A 20,940-nucleotide genomic window follows, 5' to 3' on the forward strand; every position below is an offset into this window, starting at 1 on the left:
GCGCACACACCTAATCTCCTGTTTTAGCTGAACATTTAGTAACAAATAACTTTTGCTGCAAGACTCAGAAGGATGACGCCCAGCTCATCAGGACCAATCTGAGAAGACAACAACCTGATCAGGACCAACCAGAAAACCAGATCTACCAGACTCAACCTACTTTCTGTGCTGTATAAAATGTCTATGTTTTTCTGTTATCTGGGCTCTGTCTGCAGGTTCCTTACGAGCTGAATGAACGAGTCCATGCATGCTTGTATCAGATATCTTTACCTCTGAATAAAACTGCTTTTTATTATACGAATATCCACCCTGTCCAGAGTCTCTACTTCGTCTCAGTTCTCCAGTAAACTTGTGACATCAACACATGTGTATTTTTTATCACAGACCGTGACAGTTGTCACTTTGCTCTGGAATCCCACCTTCAGCCAAGAAAACTACAAGTCCCAAAGTTCCACACCTATTTTGTGGAACGTTCATGCGCAGCACGTTGTGCATGTGTACATGCTGTGAATTATCGAAGCGCGTGCAGTTTACCCATTCTGCAGGTGTTTTGCAAAGTGAAGTACCGTTAGCATTCATCTCATTTTCTGAAGACGCTACTCAAAGTCATGGGTGAACCAGTGTCTGAAATGTGTGATCACCTCATCAAAGCTGTTAACGTGATGATGGACGCGGAATCTAGTCAAATATATCGTCTGGAGGCCCTAAAGGTACCTTGATGGCTAGATGCTAGTTAGCTAACGTTAGCTGGTAAGGCGCCAGCTAGCTATCTAGCTTTCCCAGTTGCGATGTGGTTACTTGACTGAGAATGGGCTGTGTTATACAAATGCATAGCTAGCTAGTTATAACTTAGCATTATAGACGCCGATCGTGGCATTTTACTATGTCTATTGCATGGATTAATCAATGGGCGTAGCTTGCTAGCCATTTAGCTAACTAGCTAGCTAACGTCAGATGGCTAACATGCCATTCCCGTCACGTTGCCAGCTGCAGATTTCATTCATTGCACACCGGTAGCAACCTAGATATCTGTGCAAAACCATTACCGATGCCTGATGCACTCAAACTGAATGCAAGATCACTTATGCCAAGAATTTATCCTAGACATATTGATTGCGTTGAATAAACTTGAGTTATTCAGTGTTTTGAGAGCGTCTTGCTAGATTGCCAGCAGCTACTTACTAGTTACAGTAGCAATCTTTGACTTCTCCTAAGTCACTTCTTTGTAAATCTAAATTATATTGGTAACTATGACTGATATCATTGCAAGTTCCCTGTTTTTGATGTTTCAAACGTCAAGGTAGCTAATTGAGTGAGTGCATATTATTAACTTGTCCATCGTGTCTCTTTTTCTCTTCAGTTTTGTGAAGAATTCAAAGAGAAGTGTCCATTCTGTGTTCCATGTGGGCTACAGTTAGCAGATAAAGCCCAAACACCAGTGGTGAGGCACTTTGGTCTACAGATACTGGAGCACGTCATCAAGTGAGTTCATGAGTATATTTGGCTTTATGATTCAGTTCTGTACATTTACATTTGAGTCATTTAGCAGACACTCTTGTCCAGAGCGACTTGCTTAAGTTAAGTGCCTTGCTCAAGGGCACATAAACATATTTTTTTCCTAGTTGACTCAGGCATTCAAACCAGTGCCCTTTCGGTTACTGGCCCAATGCCCTTAACCGCTAGATTACCTGCCGCTCCATCATTGTAATCAAGATATTTCCCTACACATGTGGACTGGACGCGTGCTGCCAATGTGTTCCCCAAAACCTTGTTTTTCTTCATGTTGAGAATAGGTTCAGATGGAACAACATGCCACAGCAGGAGAAAGTCCAGCTGAAGAACTGTGCCATGGGGCTGTTGTCAACTGTAAGTCTGTCTGGGTGAAAAACACCCTGTTTCTCTATTTTTCTAGAAAAGGTATGTGGCAGACAAGATGATGAAGGGAATTAATGGTGGTCTGTCCACCGAATAGCAAATATAGTAAAAAAAAAAAAAAAGTTGAAATAAACCAACAAATTCCGCATTGTTGCGTGATCTGTGTACATGAATTAATATGTTGACACTAGTCCGTTCCCTGACTGGCACACTTCCTCTCTGCAGGGCACCTATCCGATCCTGGAGGAGGAGAGTCACATCAAGGACGTTCTCGCACGGATCATAGTGGAGATGATCAAGAGAGAATGGCCTCAGCACTGGCCTGACATGCTCAAGGAGATGGAGGCACTCACCAGCATAGGGGTGAGTCAGCACTTTCCATTTCAGTGTTTCCCCTAGGTTGTTATGTTGGCGGGTGTCAGCTGCCAATGCCCCCCCCCCCCCCCCCCCCGGAGCAACTTTCAGGGCTCAAAACATCAATTGATTCAATTGGAGAGTACATTACAGTATACAAATAAAGTTGTTGCGATCAGATTGTCAACTCCCTCCTCCCTCCCCCTCACTCATTTCCCCCCCCCAGGAGGCCCAGACAGAGCTGGTGATGATGATCCTGCTGCGGCTGGCGGAGGACGTGATCACCTTCCAGACCCTGCCCGCCCAGCGCCGCAGGGACATCCAGCAGACCCTCACCCAGAACATGGATAGCATCTTTAGCTTCCTGCTCACCATCCTGCAGCTCCACGTCGACGAGTACCGCAAACTGGTAAACAGACAATGGTTACACTTGTCTGTCTCATGGTGTATATTTTTTTGCGGCAATATTTTTCACCTCTTTTATTGATATGCTTTACCTTTTTGTATCTCTTCCAGAAAAAAATACCAGGCCAAGAATTGCAGGTAGGAAGGAGTGTTTTAGATGTACTACAATATATATTCTAATGTATTATATTTACATTTAGACACCCAGCTAAAGAGACTTCTCTGTTCTGCCCCTACCCCCTTTCTCCCATCTCTCCCCTCCCTACTCCTTCCTTCCTCCTCTTCCCTCTCTCTGTTTCCTGCCCCCTCTCCCCCCGGTTAGGCCAAGGCCCACTGTCGTGTAGGCGTGGCTGCTCTGAACACCCTGGCAGGTTACATAGACTGGGTGGCCCTGGCCCACCTCACCAATGACAACTGTCGCCTGCTGGAGATGCTGTGTCTGCTGCTCAGTGAGACAGAGCTGCAGCTGGAGGCTGCCGAGTGCCTGCTCATCGCCATCAGCCGCAAGGTTAGTGCACAGTACTAGACACTCCCCTTACTGCAGACAGGCTCTGTAGGACCTGACAGGTCCCTTTATGTCCAGACACTCCCCTTACTGCAGACAGGCTCTGTAGGACCTGACAGGCCCCTTTATGTCCAGACACTCCCCTTACTGGAGACAGGCTCTGTAGGACCTGACAGGCCCCTTTATGTCCAGTCACTCCCCTTACTGCAGGCTCACCCCTTTCTAGGACAGGACAAGATATTTGTTTACGGCTCCCGAGTCTAAGACACTGCATCTCAATGCTAGAGGCATCACTACAGTCCCTGGTTCAATTCCAGGCTGTATCACATCCGGCTGTGATTGGGAGTCCCATAGGGCGGCGCACAATTGGCCCAGCGTCGTCCGGGTTTAGCTGTGGTAGGCCGTCATTGTAAATAAGAATTTGTTCTTTAAATGACTTGCCTAGTTAAATAAAGAAAAAATATATTTGTTTAAATGTGAAATGGAGGTCTACAGCTACTGAATGGCCAGTACTAGTCAGGTACGTCACAGGGCTGTGAAAACAGCTGTGTCACCTTAACGTCTTAAAGACAGTACTGTGCAGCTTTCTTCATCGACCTGGCCAAGGCTTTTGACTCTGTCAATCACCGCATTCTTATCGGCAGACTCAACAGCCTTGGTTTCTCAAATGACTGCCTCGCTTGGTTCACCAACTACTTTTCAGACAGACTTTAGTGTGTCAAATCGTAGGGCCTATTGTCCGGACCTGTGGCAGTCTCTATGGGGTTACCACAGGGTTCAATTCTTGGGCCAACTCTTTTCTCTGTATATATTAATGATGTCGCTCTAGCTGCGGGTGATTCCCTGATCCACCTCTACGCAGACGACACCATTCTGTATACATCTGGCCCTTCTTTGGACACTGTGTTAACTAATCTCCAAACAAGCTTCAATGGCATACAACACTCCTTCCGTGGCCTCCAACTGCTAGTAAATGCTAGTAAAACCAAATGCATGCTTTTCAACCGTTTGCTTCCCGCCCGACCAGCATCACTACTCTGGACGGTTCTGACTTAGAATATGTGGACAACTACAAATACCTAGGTGTCTGGCTAGAATGTAAACTCTCCTTCCAAATTCATATTAAACAAAATTAAATCTAGAATCGGCTTTCTATTTCACAACAAAGCCTCCTTCACTCACGCCGCCAAACATACCCTCGTAAAACTGACTATCCTACCGATCCTCGACTTCGGCGATGTCATTTACAAAATAGCTTCCAACACTACTCAGAAAATTGGATGCAGTCTATCACAGTGCCATCCGTTATGTCACCAAAGCCCCATACACCACCCGCCACTGCGACCTGTATGCTCTCGTTGGCCCTCGCTTCATACTCATCGCCAGACCCACTGGCTCCAGGTCATCTATAAGTCTATGCTAGGTAAAGCTCCGCCTTATCTCAGCTCACTGGTCACGATAACAACACCCACCCGTAGCACGCGCTCCAGCAGGTGTATCTCACTGGTCATCCCCAAAGCCAACACTTCCTTTGGCCGCCTTTCCTTCCAGTTCTCTGCTGCCAATGACTGGAACGAATTACAAAAATCACTGAAGCTGGAGACTTATATTTCCCTCACTAACTTTAAACATCAGCTATCAGAGCAGCTAACCGATCGCTGCAGCTGTACATAGCCCATCTAATCTACCTACCTCATCTACATATTGTTTTTATTTACTTTTCTGCTCTTTTGCACACCAGTATTTATACTCGCACATCATCATCTGCTCATCTATCACTCCAGTGTTAATCTGCTAAATTGTAATTACTTCGCTACTATGGCCTATGGCCTTACCTCCTCACGCCATTTGCACACACTGTATATACTCTTTTTTTCCTATTGTGTTATTGACTGTACACTTGTTTATTCCATGTGTTACTCTGTGTTGTTTGTATCGCACTGCCTTGCTTTATCTTGTAAATTAGAATTTGTTCTCAACTGGCCTACCTGGTAAAATAAATGTGAAATATCTATATATTTTTAAAATGTGCCTGGTGTCTCCACAGGGGAAGCTGGAGGACAGGAAACCGCTGATGGTGCTGTTTGATGACGTCGCCATGCACTACATCTTGTCCGCAGCACAGTGAGTACCATTCCCCTCGTCACCCATAAGGCTTTACACAGAAGCATTTCTAGCTCGTTCTGGCTTCTCATTCTCATTGGTTTGTGGCTACAGGTCTGCAGATGGAGCAGCAACATGCAACAAATCCTCTCCGACACAGTGAGTAGCCTACACATGTTGGTGTTCAACGTCAGTGCCTGCCTAGCAGTCTTATGTTGTTTTGCTCCAGAACAGGGTTAATATTCAGCATTAGCATTGGAGCTCATATGGCCTGTTCTTTTTCTTTCTTTCTGTGAAGTGTGCTGTGTTTAAATCAAGTTTGATTTGACCCCCCAGGCCAGTGGTGGAGAGACACTACATCTTCCTGAAGAGGCTTTGTCAGGTCCTGTGTTCCCTTGGCAGCCAACTCTGCTTCTTAGTGGTGAGTCTGTCTGCACTGTCTTTGATTACGATCATCTATTTACTGTTAACTCGAAATGACACAACGACAAAGTTCCAGTTTAACAAAGTTTACTATACAATATGAACACACTACAAGTAGCCATCACACTCGAGGCTAGGTCCAACAACGACCAAGACCTCCTGCGCATGCGCACTCTTGACTGAGTGATAGCCCCGTAATAACAGAAATATAGGGATACTTAAAACATGAACTTAACATTTACTATATTGTTTTATGTATGTATTTATTTATAGTACTTGATGATTATTTCCTTTGTCTTATGTGTTTCTAATGCAGGGTTCAGATGTGGAGGTAGATGTACCTGCAAACCTCAGCAAGTACACAGAAGCATTCCTGGCCTTCACCACTCACCCAAGCCAGGTGAGTTACCAACTGTTACAGTAACGTACCAGCCAGGTGAGTTACCAACTGTTACAGTAACGTACCAGCCAGGTGAGTTACCAACTGTTACAGTAACGTACCGGCCAGGTGAGTTACCAACTGTTACAGTAACGTACCGGCCAGGTGAGTTACCAACTGTTACAGTAACGTACCGGCCAGGTGAGTTACCAACTGTTACAGTAACGTACCGGCCAGGTGAGTTACCAACTGTTACAGTAACGTACCGGCCAGGTGAGTTACCAACTGTTACAGTAACGTACCGGCCAGGTGAGTTACCAACTGTTACAGTAACGTACCGGCCAGGTGAGTTACCAACTGTTACAGTAACGTACCGGCCAGGTGAGTTACCAACTGTTACAGTAACGTACCGGCCAGGTGAGTTACCAACTGTTACAGTAACGTACCGGCCAGGTGAGTTACCAACTGTTACAGTAACGTACCGGCCAGGTGAGTTACCAACTGTTACAGTAACGTACCGGCCAGGTGAGTTACCAACTGTTACAGTAACGTACCGGCCAGGTGAGTTACCAACTGTTACAGTAACGTACCGGCCAGGTGAGTTACCAACTGTTACAGTAACGTACCGGCCAGGTGAGTTACCAACTGTTACAGTAACGTACCGGCCAGGTGAGTTACCAACTGTTACAGTAACGTACCGGCCAGGTGAGTTACCAACTGTTACAGTAACGTACCGGCCAGGTGAGTTACCAACTGTTACAGTAACGTACCGGCCAGGTGAGTTACCAACTGTTACAGTAAAGTACCAGCCACAGGCTCATGATTCAAATCCCATACAGCGATCTAACACTACTGTTTCTCCATATCTCCCTTTGTCAATTCTGGGTTTCGAGCACTGAACGTTGACAGGTTTATTCTTTCATTTTTTGATCTGTTCTGATCATCTATTCTACTCTGAACTGAAGTATTTATTTTCTTTCCCCACCAGTTCCTAAGATCTTCCACCCAGATCACATGGGGAACCCTATTCAGACATGAGATTCTCTCCAAGGATCCTGTCATCATCCAGATGATGATCAAGTACTTCAGAGCCACCATGACCAACCTAGTCAAGGTGAGACGGGCTACAACGTACGTGCATCCAAGACTTTGTGCAGGTGCACATTAAAGTATCAAAATGTTCATTAGAAAAATGAGCACGTAAAGGACTCATTGAGTTACACACAAACTATGATAAATAATGACAAGTACACCAAAAGGTTGAGCTTCTCCACTATTTATATTGTTTCTCTACATGCTTTGGGAAGGTGGGTTCTTTAATTCTATGACTTTGTGTTCTCGTGCTCCTCCTGTTAGACTGGTTTCCCTTCCAGGAACGACAGTCCCAGCTGTGAGTACTCCCGTCATGACTTCGACAGTGATGAAGACTTCAACTCCTTCTTCAACTGTAAGCAATGTGACTCCTATTTTATTTGAATAACTTGGATTTATGCAATCTTAATATGTAATATTATTTATTTATTTGCTATCAAAGAATGTTCTCTCCAGTTTGTTCCTACTGATCACGACCCTGATGCTCGTGTTCCGGTGTGTTCCAGCGTTCCGAGCGCAGCAGGGGGAGGCGGTCCGGAACGCGTGTCGTGTCGTCCCCTTGGAGGGCTTCCAGATTGCAGCAGAGTGGCTGCAGTATCAGATCAGTACACCCATTGACATCGGGACCACTGGGTGTACGTCCTACTTCTTGACTGTGGCTCACTGAAGATCTGGGAAGGGGGGGTCTTGTGTGTGATGAGAAATGTGTCAGTATGAAACAGTGTCTTGGAGTCCCTGTGGGATTAACACGCTGTCAGCCACAGCAGTCAGACTACCACAAAGAGTAGGTGGAGGGTTCATTACTGGAGAGGCTGTGGACTAGAGCCATTAGTATGTTTCTAGGTCATCTGAGCTGACTGCTCAAATCAAGAGTTAACCCGTATCAAGAGGAAGTAGAGAGTTGAGGTTCTTATAAAGGAAATGCTTCTTTATATGGATGATATGAATTCTCACTCTAGGTCACCCGTAACACAAATTTAGATGAATTCTCGTAACAACTCTCTGAAAGGGATTGATACTGGTGCCTGTTAACTAATTAGATAATTAGCATTATTAACTATAGACTTTGTCTCTGTCTTCTCACCTTTTTCCCTCGCTCTGTCTTCTCTCTCTCTTCCTCCTCCCTCCCTTCCTCCTCCTCCCTCCTGTCTTCTCTCTTCCTCGTTTCCAGCTAAGATGGCTGAGGGGCTGTGCTCTATCCTGTCTCCGTCAGCGGTCCAGTGGGATGCTATGACCTTCTTCACAGAGAGTGTTGTGGGACAGATCTTCAAGAACGTAGAGGTTGAGGTATGAGGAAGCAAAACAGAATGCTTTTGGATACACACAGCCGAGAGTTAGAGGGGTAGAGAGGGTGATACGCTATCCAAAGAAGGTCAAAGTGTGAAAGCCACCAGTCGGGTTCCCTAGATGGCAACAATGCAACAGCTACTACTTGTAGGTATTGTTGAAAGACAAAACCATTGATTTACACTGTCTTCCCCATGGCTCAAGAACATAAACAAGTGTTATGAATGTAATGAAAGGAAATGATGATGACGAACCCCTAACTCTGTGGTGTTTCTCTGCCCTTTCTGTAGAAGTTGCCAGTAGATCAGGGCATTGAGCTGCTACAGGCAGTGTTGAACTACAACACCCAAGACCCTCTCATCCTGTCCTGTGTCCTCACCAACCTCTCCTCCCTCTTCCCCTTCGTCACACACCGACCTCACTTCCTGCCTCAGGTCCTCTACAAGGTGAACACCCAAACGTGTACACACCAATCTATAATCTCTCCGTCTTCATGTGGATGGTGTTAAACTGTTGATTTTTCTTTCCCAGCTGTTTGCCTCCATCACATTTGAGGTGGTAGAGGAGAGCAAGGTGAGCCGTCTTAAATATTCTTAGGAGGGATGACAGATGTGTGTTCTTTGGGATTGTATAAAAATAATAGGTATCCGAGGCCAAGTATTCGGTCCAATCTGTTATGTTCATGTTTTAAGTATCCCAATATTTCTGTTATTACGGGGCTATCACTCTGTCAAGAGTGCGTCTGCGCGGGAAGTCTTGTTGTTGATGAACCTAGCCTTGAGTGGAATGGCTACCTTGTAGTGTGTTCATACAGTAAACTTTGTTAAACTGTATCCTTGTCGTTGTGTCATCTCGAGTTAACACAATCATCAATCTGATCTGTGATGTCATTTTCAGGCGCCACGGACGCGTGCGGTGAAGAACGTCAGAAGACACGCCTGCTCCTCCATCATCAAGATGTCTCGAGATTACCCATGGTTCATTCTGGTATGTGTCCGCGGTCACGTTTCTCCCAGTCCTAGAGGACTGCTCATCCAGCACTGTGCAGCAGAAAGGAACCAATGCTTTAAATAGTCAACTGTGTTTCATCACTATCACTTCAATCTATTGCTTCTTACAAGTGTGTATGGGGGCGATGTCTGTGTGTTTTCATCATGTACATCTCTCTCTCTGCAGCCATGTTTTGACATACTGTATAATCAGGTGAAGAAGCTGTTCTCCAACGAGGCCCTGTTGACTCAGATGGAGAAGTGTGCTCTGATAGAGGCTCTGGTCCTCATTAGTAACCAGTTCAAAGACTACACCAAGCAGAAGGCCTTCCTGGAGGAGCTCATGGCCACCGTGGCCGCTCGCTGGACCTCCGACGAGATGAGGCAGTATGTACACACACTATACACACTGAACTGTGTATACACACACTCACTGCAGGCACACTTTTATTTATTTTTATTTAACCATTGTTTAACTAGGGAAGTCAGTTAAGAACAAATTCTTATTTACAACAGCCTAGGAACAGAGGCAGAACGACAGATTTTTACCTTGTCAGCTCGGGGATTCGATCTAACAACCTTTCGGTGACTGGCCCAACGCTCTAACCACTAGGCTACCTACCTCCCACATGCGTGTGTACTAGAGTTAAGAACGTAAGCTCACTCCAAAGCTGGCTTGAAATGTCACGGATGGAGCCATCCAATTGGTAACCTTTGGAACGTTGTCAAGGAGTGCGGTCACGTGTGTTAGGAAGTGGTTTTCAATAAGCAAGCAACTTGATTTTCGTAACGCGCAAACAACATGCGCACATACACACTCTATACACACACACACACACACGCACACACAATGTATAATATAAATGGTTGTCCTCTCTGTGTGTATCAGGGTACTGTTGGAACCTGCTCTGTTCCTGGCTTTCGTTGGTGCTGATCAGCTGATGGCTGAAGGCACAGACCACACAACAGGCATCAACAGGTCACGGGTAGGTAGGTGTGTGTGTGTGTGTGTGTGTGTGTGTGTGTGTGTGTGTGTGTTCGCGTGCGTGTGTTCGCGTGCGTGTGTTCATGGCTAAGTGCTAAAACGTTCTATGTGATGTCAGGCTTGCCAGTCCTGCCAAAACATCAACTACTGTATATTGAAAGTGTCCTATTCCCTGTTTCTCTCCCCCACCCTGCCCTCCTTCCCTCCAGTTGAGTTTCTGTGTATACACCATCCTGGGGGTGGTGAAGAGGGCCCGCTGGCCGGCTGACCTGGAGGAGGCTAAGGCGGGGGGCTTCGTGGCGGGCTACACCCCTTCTGGAGCCCCAATCTACAGAAACCCCTGCACCCCCCAGGTCCTGGCCCTGCTGCCCAACCTGCTCGCCCTCATCAGGTAAGGGGATGTGTAGAGGGGGTGGGGGTGTTGGAGATGAAGACAGCGTGTGCATGTGTATGGAATGATGATTATGTTTGATGATGATAGTTTTTGTGATGGTAATCAATCAACTGGAATTATAAAGCCCCTTTTACATTAGCAGATGTCACAATGTGCTTATACAGAAACCCAGCCTAAAACACCAAATAGCAAGCAATGTAGATGTAGAAGCACAGTGGCTAGGAAAAACTCCCCAGAAACGCACAAACTTAGGAAGAAACCTATAGAGCAGGGGTGTCAAACTCATTCCACGGAGGGCCTAGTGTCTGCAGGTTTTTTAGTTTTTCCTTTCAATAAAGCCCTAGACAACCAGGTGTGGGGAGTTCCTAACTAATTAGTGATGTTAATTCATCAATCAAGTATAAGGGAGGAGCGAAAACCCGCAGACACTCGGCCCCCCGTGGAATGAGTTTGACACCTGTGCTATAGAGGAATCAGGCTCTGAGGGGAGGCCAGTCCTTTTCTGGCTGTGTCGGGTGGCGATTTAAGGCCAGATTGTTCAAGATGTTCAAACGTTCATAGATGACCAGCAGGGTCAAACAATAATCAGTGGTTGTAGAGGGTACAGCAGGTCAGCACCTCAAGAGTAAATGTCAGTTAGCTTTTTATAGCAGAGCATTGAGGTTGAGACAGCAAGTGGGATGGAGGGAGCGCGAGAGGATGGAAAACAGTAAGTCTGGGACAAGGTAGCATGTCCGGTGAACAGGTCAGGGTTCCGCAGGAAACTGGAGCATCAGCACTGCCAGGTGGGACGGGGGCAGCCAGAAGTCATCAGACCAGGTGTCCTGAGGCATGGTCCTTGGGCTCAGGGCCTCCGGGAGGGAAGAGCGAAAGAGAAAAGCATAAATAGAGATAAGAATAATCACTAACCTTTGATCTTCATCAATGACACTCATAGGACTTCATGTTATACAATACATGTATGTTTTGTTCGATAAAGTTCATATTTATATCCAAAAATCTCAGTTTACATTGGCGCGTTACGTTCAGTAATGTTTTGCTTCCAAAACATCTGGTGATTTTGCAGAGAGCCACATCAATTTACAGAAATACTCATTATAAATGTTGATGAAAAATACATGTGTTATGCATGGAACTTTAGATAAAATTCTCCTTAATGCAACCGCTGTGTCAGATTTCAAAAAAGCTTTACCGAGAAATCACAATAATCTACACAATAATCTGAGTACAACGCTCAGAGCCCAGCAAGCCAAAGAGATATCCGCCATGTTGTGGAGTCAACAAAGTCAGAAATAGCATTATAAATATTCACTTACCTTTGATGATCTTCATCAGAATACACTCCCAGGTATCCCAGTTCCACAATAAATGTTTGATTTGTTCGATAAAGTCCATCATTTATGTCCAAACACCTCCTTTTCTTCGTGTGTCCAAACTGACGACGCGCTGGCAGGTCAGAAAAGTCATATTACCGTTCGTAGAAACATGTCAAACTAAGTATAGAATCAATCTTTAGGATGTTTTTATCATAAATCTTCAATAATGTTCCAACCGGAGAATTCCTTTGTCTTCAGAAATGCAATGGAACACATTCTACCTCATGTAAATGCGCGTGACCAGCCCTTGGCACTCTGCCAGACCTCAAACCTGACTCAATCCCCTCTTATTCCCCCCTCCTTTATAGTAGAAGCATCAAACACGGTTCTAAAGACTGTTGACATCTAGTGGAAGCCTTTTGAAGTGCAATATGACCCCATTTCCACTGTATCTTGGATAGGCAAAGAGTTGAAACACTACAAACCTCAGATTTCCCACTTCCGGGTTGGATTTTTTCTCGGGTTTTGGCCTGCCATATGAGTTCTGTTATACTCACAGACATCATTCAAACAGTTTTAGAAACTTCAGAGTGTTTTCTATCCAAATATACTAATTACATGGATATTCTAGCTTTTAGGACTGAGTAGCAGGCAGTTTACTCTGGGCACCTTTTTATCCAAGCTACTCAATACTGCCACCCTGTCCCAAAGAAGTTAAGTCACACAAGACACCAGATAAGACAGGAGAATTTCACCAGATAGGACAGACTGATCCTAGCCCGCCGGCACGTAGACTGTTGCAGCATACAGTTGTCGGAAGTTTACATACACCTTAGCCAAATACATTTAAACTCAATTTTCCACAATTCCTGACATTTTATCCTAGTAAAAAATGCTGTCTTAGGTCAGGTAAGATCACCACTTCATTTTAGAATGTGAAATGTCATCTTTCATCACATTCCCAGTGGGTCGGACGTTTACATACACTCAATTAGTATTTGGTAGCATTGTCTTTCAATTGCTTAATTTGGGTCAACTGTTTTTGGTAGCCTTCCACAAGATTCCCACAATAAGTTGGGTGAATTTTGGCCCGTTCCTCCTGACAAAGCTGGTGTAACTGAATCAAGTTTGTAGGCCTCCTTGCTCACAGACACTTGTTCAGTTATGCCCACACATTTTCTATAGGATTGAGGTCAGGGCTTTGTGATGGCCACTCCAATACCTTGACTGTTGTCCTGAAGCCATTTTGCCCCAACTGTGGAAGTATGCTTGGGGTCATTGTCCATTTGGAAGACCCATTTGCGACCAAGCTTTAACTTCCTGACTGATGTCTTGAGATGTTGCTACAATATATCCGCATAATTTTCCTACCTCATGATGCCAACTATTTTGTGAAGTGCACCAGTCACTCCTGCAGCAAAACACCACCCCCGTGCTTCACGGTTGGGATGGTGTTCTTTGGCTTGCAAGCCTTCCCCTTTTTCCTCCAAAACATAACGATGGTCATTATGGCCAAACAGTTCTATTTTTGATTCATCAGACCAGGGGACATGTTTTCAAAAAGTACGATCTTTGTCCCCATGTGCAGTTGCAAACAGTACTCTGGCTTTTTTATGGCGGTTTTGGAGCAGTGGCTTCTTCCTTGCTGAGCGGCCTTTCGGGTTATGTCGATATAGGACTTGTTTTACTGTGGATATAGATACTTTTGAACCTGTTTCCTCCAGCGTCTTCACAAGGTCCTTTACTGTTGTTCTGGGATTGATTTGCACTTTTCGTACCAAAGTATGTTCATCTCTAGGAGACAGAACGCGTCTCCTTCCTGAGTGGTATGACGGCTGCATGGTCCCATGGTGTTTATACTTGCGTACTATTGTTTGTACAGATGAACATGGTACCTTCAGGCGTTTGGAAATTGCTCCCAAGGATGTACCAGACTTGTGGAGGTCTACAATTGTTTTTCTGAGGTCTTGGCTGATTTCTTTTGATTTTCCCATGATGTCAAGCAAAGAGGCACCTAGTTTGAAGGTAGGCCTTGAAATACATCCACAGGTACACCTCCAATTGACTCAAATGATGTCAATTAGCCTATCAGAAGCTTCTAAAGCCATGACATCATTTTCTGGAATTTTCCAAGCTGTTTAAAGGCACAGTCAACTTAGTGTATGTAAACTTCTGACCCACTGGAATTGTGATACAGTGAAATAATCTGTCTGTAAACAATTGTTTGAAAAATTACTTGTCATGCACAAAGTAGATGTCCTAACCGACTTGACAAAACTATAGTTTGTTAACAAGAAACCTAAGTGTATGTAAACTTAATAGATAGATAATGGAGGCTGAGACGGTGGGGGGGGGGGGGGCTGTCCGACGATACCTACGGACAGGACCAACCAGGCAGGATATACAGTTAATTCGGAAAGTATTCAGACCCCTTCCTTTTACAACATTTTGTTACGTTACAGCCTTGTTCTAAAATTGAATAAAAAAATGATTCTCATCAATGTACACACAATTCTCCATAATGACAAAGCGAAAACAGGTTTTTTGAATTTTTTGCAAATTGTATTAAAAAAACGGATACCTTATTTACATAAGTATTCAGACCCTTTGCTATAAGAATCAAAATTGAGTACAGGTGCATCCTGTTTCCATTGATCAACCATGATGTTTCTACAACTTGGAGTCCACCTGTGGTAAATTCAATTGATTGGACATGATTTGGAAAGGCACACACTTGTCTATATAAGGTCCCACAGTTGACAGTGCATGTCAGAGCAAAAACCAAGCCATGAGGTCGAAAGAATTGTCCGTAGAGCTCCGAGACAGGATTGTGTCATGGCACAGATCTGGAGAAGGGTAACAAAAAATGTCTGCAGCATTGACGGTCCCCAAGAACACAGTGGACTTCATCATTCTTAAATGGAAGAAGTTTGGAACCACCGAGACTCTTCCTAGAGCTGGCCGCCCGGCAAACTGAGCAGTCGGGAGAGAAGGGCCTTGGTCAGAGAGGTGACCAAGAGCCCGCTGGTCACTCTGACAGAGCTCCAGAGTTCCTCTGTGGAGATGGGAGAACCTTCCAGAAGGACAACCATCTCTGCAACACTCCAACAATAAGGCTTTTATGGTAGAGTGGCCAGATGGAAGCCACTCCTCAGTAAAAGGCACATGACCGCCCGCTTGGTGTTTACCAAAAGTTTCCTAAAGACTCAGACCATGAGAAACCAGATTCTCTGGTCTGATGAAACCAAGTTTGAACTCTTTGGCCTGAATGCCAAACGTCACATCTGGAGGAAACCTGGCACCGTCCCTATGGTGAAGCGTGGTGGCAGCAAAGCTGTCAAGGCAAAGGGTAGCTACTTTGAAAAAACAAATTTTTATTTGTTTGAAACTTTTTTGGGTTACTACATGATTCCATAGGTGTTATTTTGCAATGCTGTGGTAGCCATGCTGGTTAAGTGTGCCTTGAATTCTAAATAAATCACAGACAGTGTCACTGGCAAGCACCCCCACACCATAACAACACCTCCTCCATGCTTTATGGTGGGAAATACACATACGCAGAGATCATCTGTTCACTCACACGCGTCTCACAAAGACGCGGCGGTTGGAACCAAAAATATCCAATTTGGACCAGACCAAAAAACAGATTTCCACCGGTCTAATGTCCATTGCTTGTGTTTCTTGTCCCAAGCAGGTCTTAGTAGTGGTTTCTTTGCAGCAATTCGACCATGATGGCCTGATTCACGCAGTCTCCTCTGAACAGTTGATGTTGAGATGTGTCTGTTACTTGAACTCTGAAGCATTTATTTGGGCTGCAATTTCTGAGGCTGGTAACTCTAATGAACTTATCCTCTGCAGCAGAGGTAACTCTGGGTCTTCCTTTCCTGTGGCGGTCCTCATGAGAGCCAGTTTCATCATAGCACTTGATGGTTTTTGCGACTGCACTTGAAGAACCTTTCAAAGTTCTTAATTTTCCGTATTGACTGACCTTCAAGTTGCTTATTTGAGCTCTTCTTTTACCAAATAATCTTCTGTATACCCCCCTAACTTGTCACAACACAACTGATTGGCTCAAACGCATTAATTACACAAATTAACTTTTTAAGAATGCACACCTGTTAATTGAAATTCATTCCACGTGACTACCCTTTGAAGCTGGTTGAGAGAATACCAAGAATGTGCAAAGCTGTCATCAAGGCAAATGGTGGCAACTTGAAGAATTTCAAATATACATTTGATTTGTTGAACACTTTTTCAAAACTGAGTTTTGGAGAAATACGCAGAATCAAAGAGTCTTATTTGATTTCTAATGATTATGATCTTTGAATTCATCACTGCTGAAGTGAAGCCCATCCTCACTTGGGGAATGCTGCTTTTTAGTTAGCTTACGACAGTATCAAAGATATATAGGAGAACAATAAAAAATGTCAGGTTGGAAAAGTAGGCTGATCGAGCAGCAGTGAGGGCTCTTCGATATTGCACGGTGCTGTTTTTCCGAGCTATTTGGTAGACAATTTCCGTTTCAATTTCCTGGAAGCTTGCTTCAGGGCTCGGGTATTTTCTGTATACCAGGTAGAGGTCGACCGATTAATCGGCATGGTCGATTTAATTAGGGCCGTTTTTTTTTTTTCCTTTTAAGTTTCATAACAATCGTTAGTCTGCCTTTTTGGACGCCGATTATATTGCATGAGAACTGCGTGGCAGGCTGACCACCTGTTATGTGCAGCGTCAAAAGGACCTTCTGGCTACAAGGAGCAAAGGTAAGTTGCTAGCTAGCATTATACTTATCTTATATACAATCAATCTTCACATAATCACTAGTTAACTACACATGGTTTATATTACTAGGTTAACTAGCTTGTCCTCCGTTGCATATAATCAATACGGTGCCTGCTAATTTATCATCGAATCACAGCCTACTTCAACTTCGCCAAACGGGTGACGATTTAACAAAAGCACATTGCTGCACAAATGTACCTAACCATAAACATCAATACCTTAAAATATTAATCAATACCCTTCTTAAAATATAATCATTTAACCTGCATATTTAGCTAAAAGAAATTCATGTTAACAGGCAATATTAACTAGAGAAATTGTGTCACTTCTCTTGCGTTCAGTGCATGCAGAGTCAGGGTTTATGCAGCAGTTTGGGCCGCCTGGCTCGTTGCGAACTGTGAACTAATTTGCCAGAATTGTACGTAATTATGACATAACATTGAAGGTTTTGCAATGTAACAGCAATATTTAGACGTAGGGTTGCCACCCGTTCGATAAAATACCTAACGGTTCCTGGATTTCACTGAAAGAATAAACGTTTTGTTTCGAAATGATAGTTTCCGGATTTGACCATATTAATGACCAAAGGCTCGTATTTCTGTGTTTATTATATTATAATTAAGTCTATGATTTGATATTTGATAGAGCAGTCTGACTGAGCGGTGGTAGGCAGCATCAGGCTCGTAAGCATTCATTCAAAATGTACTGCGTTTGCCAGCTCTTAGCAATGCTTGAAGCACAGCGCTGTTTGACTTCAAGCCTATCAACTCCCAAGATTAGGCTGGCAATACTGAAGTGCCTACTAGAACATCCAATAGTCAAAGGTATATGAAATACAAATGGTATAGAGAGAAATAGTCGACGCGTCATAATTCTTAACTGGGAATATTGAAGAACTGGGAATATTGAACCATCAACTTTCATATGTTCTCAGGTTCTGAGGAAGGAACTTAAACGTTAGCTTTTTTACATGGCACATATTGCACTTTTACTTTCTTCTCCAACACTGTGTTTTTGTATTATTTAAACCAAATTGAACATGTTTCATTATTTATTTCAGACTAAATAGATTTTATTTATGTATTATATAAAGTTAAAATAAAAGTGTTCATTGTTCATTCAGTATTGTTATAAAAATGGTCCGATTTAATCGGTATCGGCTTTTTTTGGTCCTCCAATAATCGGTATCGGCGTTGAAAAATCATAATCGGTTGACCTCTAATACCAGGGAGCTAACTTGTGGAAAATGTTTTTTGTTTTTAGAGGTGCAACTGCCTCTAGGGTATTACGCAAGGTTAAATTTAGATTCTCGGTCAGGTGGTTAACTGATTTTTGTACTCTGACGTCCTTGGGTAGGTGAAGGGAGTCTGGAAGGACATCTAGGAATCTTTGGGTTGTCTGAGAATTTATAGCACGGCTTTTGCTCATCCTTGGTTGGGGTCTAAACAGATTATTTGTTGCGATTTCAAACCTAATAACATTTAGATCCACAATATTTATATATTTATGCCACGGGACAACTAGATCCAGGGTATGACTGTGGCAATACGTAGGTCCAGAGACATGATGATAGTGTGTGTGTGTGTGTGATGATGATTAAGAGGATGATAATGTCTCTTTGTAGAACCCACAACAATCTGTTCCTGCCGGAGAACATGTGTCGTCTGAGTGAGACGTTCTCCAGGGCCTACGAGGTGATCGAGGTGGAGAGGAAGGTGGTTCTAGGTAAGAGGAACCACACTGATTCACTGGTTCTGCACAGTACTGGTTTAGAAACTCTATACCACAAGGTGTTAACCTGTTATAATTTCACCCCTGAGGGATATACTACATAGCAGGATCAATGAGTTAGCCAGCTAACTTTCCTTAATGTTCGAATTTCAAAAATAAATAAATTATTAGCTTGAGATGGGCATTGCTAACTCATTGATTCTGCTTTTAGTATACACCTATGAAGGCTGATAAACCTCCATGATTATTGTGTGTCTTGACCTGTAGGCCTTACACAGCCAGTCCTGGACATCTATGACTCTCCAGTGTATAAGACTCATCTAGAGCGCATGCAGGGTTTCTTCTGTACCCTCTATGACAACTGGTGAGTTCCTCACTGTGGATAGTCTTCTGCTTCCTCTCCTTCTCCACACATGCACACTACTCCTACACAATCTCACTGTCTCTTGCTTACCAACCCTCTCTCTCTTTCTCAGTTTTGACTAGATGGTTTACAGCTTATGTCGAAATTGATTTTTCGTATCAGGTTAGGAGAATTAACGTATCGGGTTAGGAAAAGGGTTAGGATTAGCTAAAATGTCCCCCCCCCAAAAAAAATATTTGAACGTCAATTTGACATAAGCTGTATGCTCTCTAGACATGACCCCAAAGACAGAAGAGGAAGTGATACATCCCACATTTTTTCTGGTTCAATGGAAGTCAATGAACTAAGCTGCTATTGTATTGGTGTCTATGGGAGAGCCACCCCGTTAAGCAGACCGGAACTGATTATTTTTTCAATGGTAATCAACCTAAGTGAACCATCTTCATTTATCCACCATCTTCGATAACCCTCCTCTCTCTAGTTACCATATCCTGGGGAATGCAGGCCTATCATTGCATCAAGACTTCTACACCATTGATGGATTGGCTGAACAGATCGTTGGTTCCGCCTTAATCTCCCTCGACAACGTGCCTGACCACAGACTCCGCCCCATGCTCCATATCCTTCTGTCCTATTGGCCCATCAGGGCTACCAATCACATAGAAGCTCTTGACTAATCCAATCTAAGTTTTCTTCAGACAAAAAAATAATCTGTCATTGTGAACCAAGTATCCCTCTTGCAGGTTTTTTGGGTGATCAATTACAACCACATTTTCCCCCTATTGAACATAGAGAATGGAGTAAAACAAATTAAATCAAGCACACACTGCAGCATAGTCATGGCCACTGATATTACATTTACATCATTTACATTTAAGTAATTTAGCAGACGCTCTTATCCAGAGCGACTTACAAATTGGTGCATTCACCTTATGACATCCAGTGGAACAACCACTTTACAATATCCACTTTACACTTTACACACTTTACAGTTTACACTTTACAATATCCACATATCCCTACCGGCCAAACCCTCCCTAACCCGGACGACGCTAAGCCAATTGTACGTCGCCCCACGGACCTCCCGGTCGCGGCCGGCTGCGACAGAGCCTGGGCGTGAACCCAGAGACTCTGGTGGCACAGCTAGCACTGCGATGCAGTGCTCTAGACCACTGCGCCACCCAGGAGACTGAGGAGGTATTACATGTCCACTATCTATTCAATCAATCTGTGCTCCTTAATGTGTGTGTGTGTACGGGTGTTCCTGAAGCAGCTGGTGCTGTCGTGTCCTCAGGAGTACTACGACAGTCTGCTCTGCCCCCTACTGGGCCCTCTGTTCGCCTACATGCTTCAGGTCAGAGCTAACACTTCTCTCCTTGCTCCTGTGAAGCAATACACCAAAAAGGAAAGCTTCTTTGCGTATATAAAATACAAATCATGTAAAGTACTCGCATAACATTAAAGGTTAGCTGTGGTACAACTTCCAAATATATAAACCGATCTCTGAGGCTGATCAAGAACTCAGAGCATGCTTATTTTGGATTATCAGTCTTTTTGATCACTGCTGTCATAGTCACTAGAAATCAGTTACCATTGAGATGATGATAATAATAAGTAATAACAGGACGTATCACATGACATTGTCTCTTTGTTTATTTGTACAGAGACTCAACCTCAGGTGGCAGATCATCAACCAGCGGAGTACTGTCAGGTAAGATGTGTTAGAGTGCGTTAGAGCCCTGCACAGCCATTAATTATAAGCCTGAGTCTTAGCCATTCCCGTGACGTTCAGGCCTTAACCTAGCCAAGCCCTTTTGCTTCTGCAAAATTAAAGGCCCTTCCCGAAATGAGAAAAAACTTCCTTCGTTGGTATCCATTAGCTGCTGGTGTCTGTTTTAATGACTCCAACCTAAGTGTATGTAAACTTCCGACTTTAACTACGGTCACTGTGGGGACGAC

The 20,940-nt window shown here is 44.0% G+C and overlaps 1 protein-coding gene across 1 annotated transcript in view; it reads left to right on the plus strand.

Annotated features, from left to right (window-relative positions):
* Positions 1-479: 479 nt before the first annotated feature.
* LOC129828723 (exportin-5-like) overlaps positions 480-20,940 on the plus strand; it is a 35,564-nt gene continuing 15,103 nt past the window's right edge. The window contains exons 1-26 of the mRNA XM_055889885.1: positions 480-710; positions 1,361-1,482; positions 1,794-1,866; positions 2,101-2,238; positions 2,456-2,638; positions 2,746-2,772; positions 2,957-3,142; positions 5,187-5,263; positions 5,357-5,401; positions 5,579-5,663; positions 5,982-6,065; positions 7,033-7,158; positions 7,401-7,491; positions 7,643-7,771; positions 8,308-8,423; positions 8,714-8,869; positions 8,955-8,996; positions 9,321-9,410; positions 9,600-9,799; positions 10,302-10,398; positions 10,607-10,788; positions 18,511-18,611; positions 18,885-18,981; positions 19,463-19,598; positions 20,237-20,335; positions 20,646-20,692. Coding sequence (XP_055745860.1) covers positions 609-710; positions 1,361-1,482; positions 1,794-1,866; positions 2,101-2,238; positions 2,456-2,638; positions 2,746-2,772; positions 2,957-3,142; positions 5,187-5,263; positions 5,357-5,401; positions 5,579-5,663; positions 5,982-6,065; positions 7,033-7,158; positions 7,401-7,491; positions 7,643-7,771; positions 8,308-8,423; positions 8,714-8,869; positions 8,955-8,996; positions 9,321-9,410; positions 9,600-9,799; positions 10,302-10,398; positions 10,607-10,788; positions 18,511-18,611; positions 18,885-18,981; positions 19,463-19,598; positions 20,237-20,335; positions 20,646-20,692 — 2,831 coding nt within the window. The 5' untranslated portion in view covers positions 480-608. The remainder of the gene's footprint in view (positions 711-1,360; positions 1,483-1,793; positions 1,867-2,100; positions 2,239-2,455; positions 2,639-2,745; positions 2,773-2,956; positions 3,143-5,186; positions 5,264-5,356; positions 5,402-5,578; positions 5,664-5,981; positions 6,066-7,032; positions 7,159-7,400; positions 7,492-7,642; positions 7,772-8,307; positions 8,424-8,713; positions 8,870-8,954; positions 8,997-9,320; positions 9,411-9,599; positions 9,800-10,301; positions 10,399-10,606; positions 10,789-18,510; positions 18,612-18,884; positions 18,982-19,462; positions 19,599-20,236; positions 20,336-20,645; positions 20,693-20,940) is intronic.

Source organism: Salvelinus fontinalis, chromosome 30 (genome assembly GCF_029448725.1).
Source record: "Salvelinus fontinalis isolate EN_2023a chromosome 30, ASM2944872v1, whole genome shotgun sequence".
Lineage (NCBI taxonomy): Eukaryota > Metazoa > Chordata > Actinopteri > Salmoniformes > Salmonidae > Salvelinus > Salvelinus fontinalis.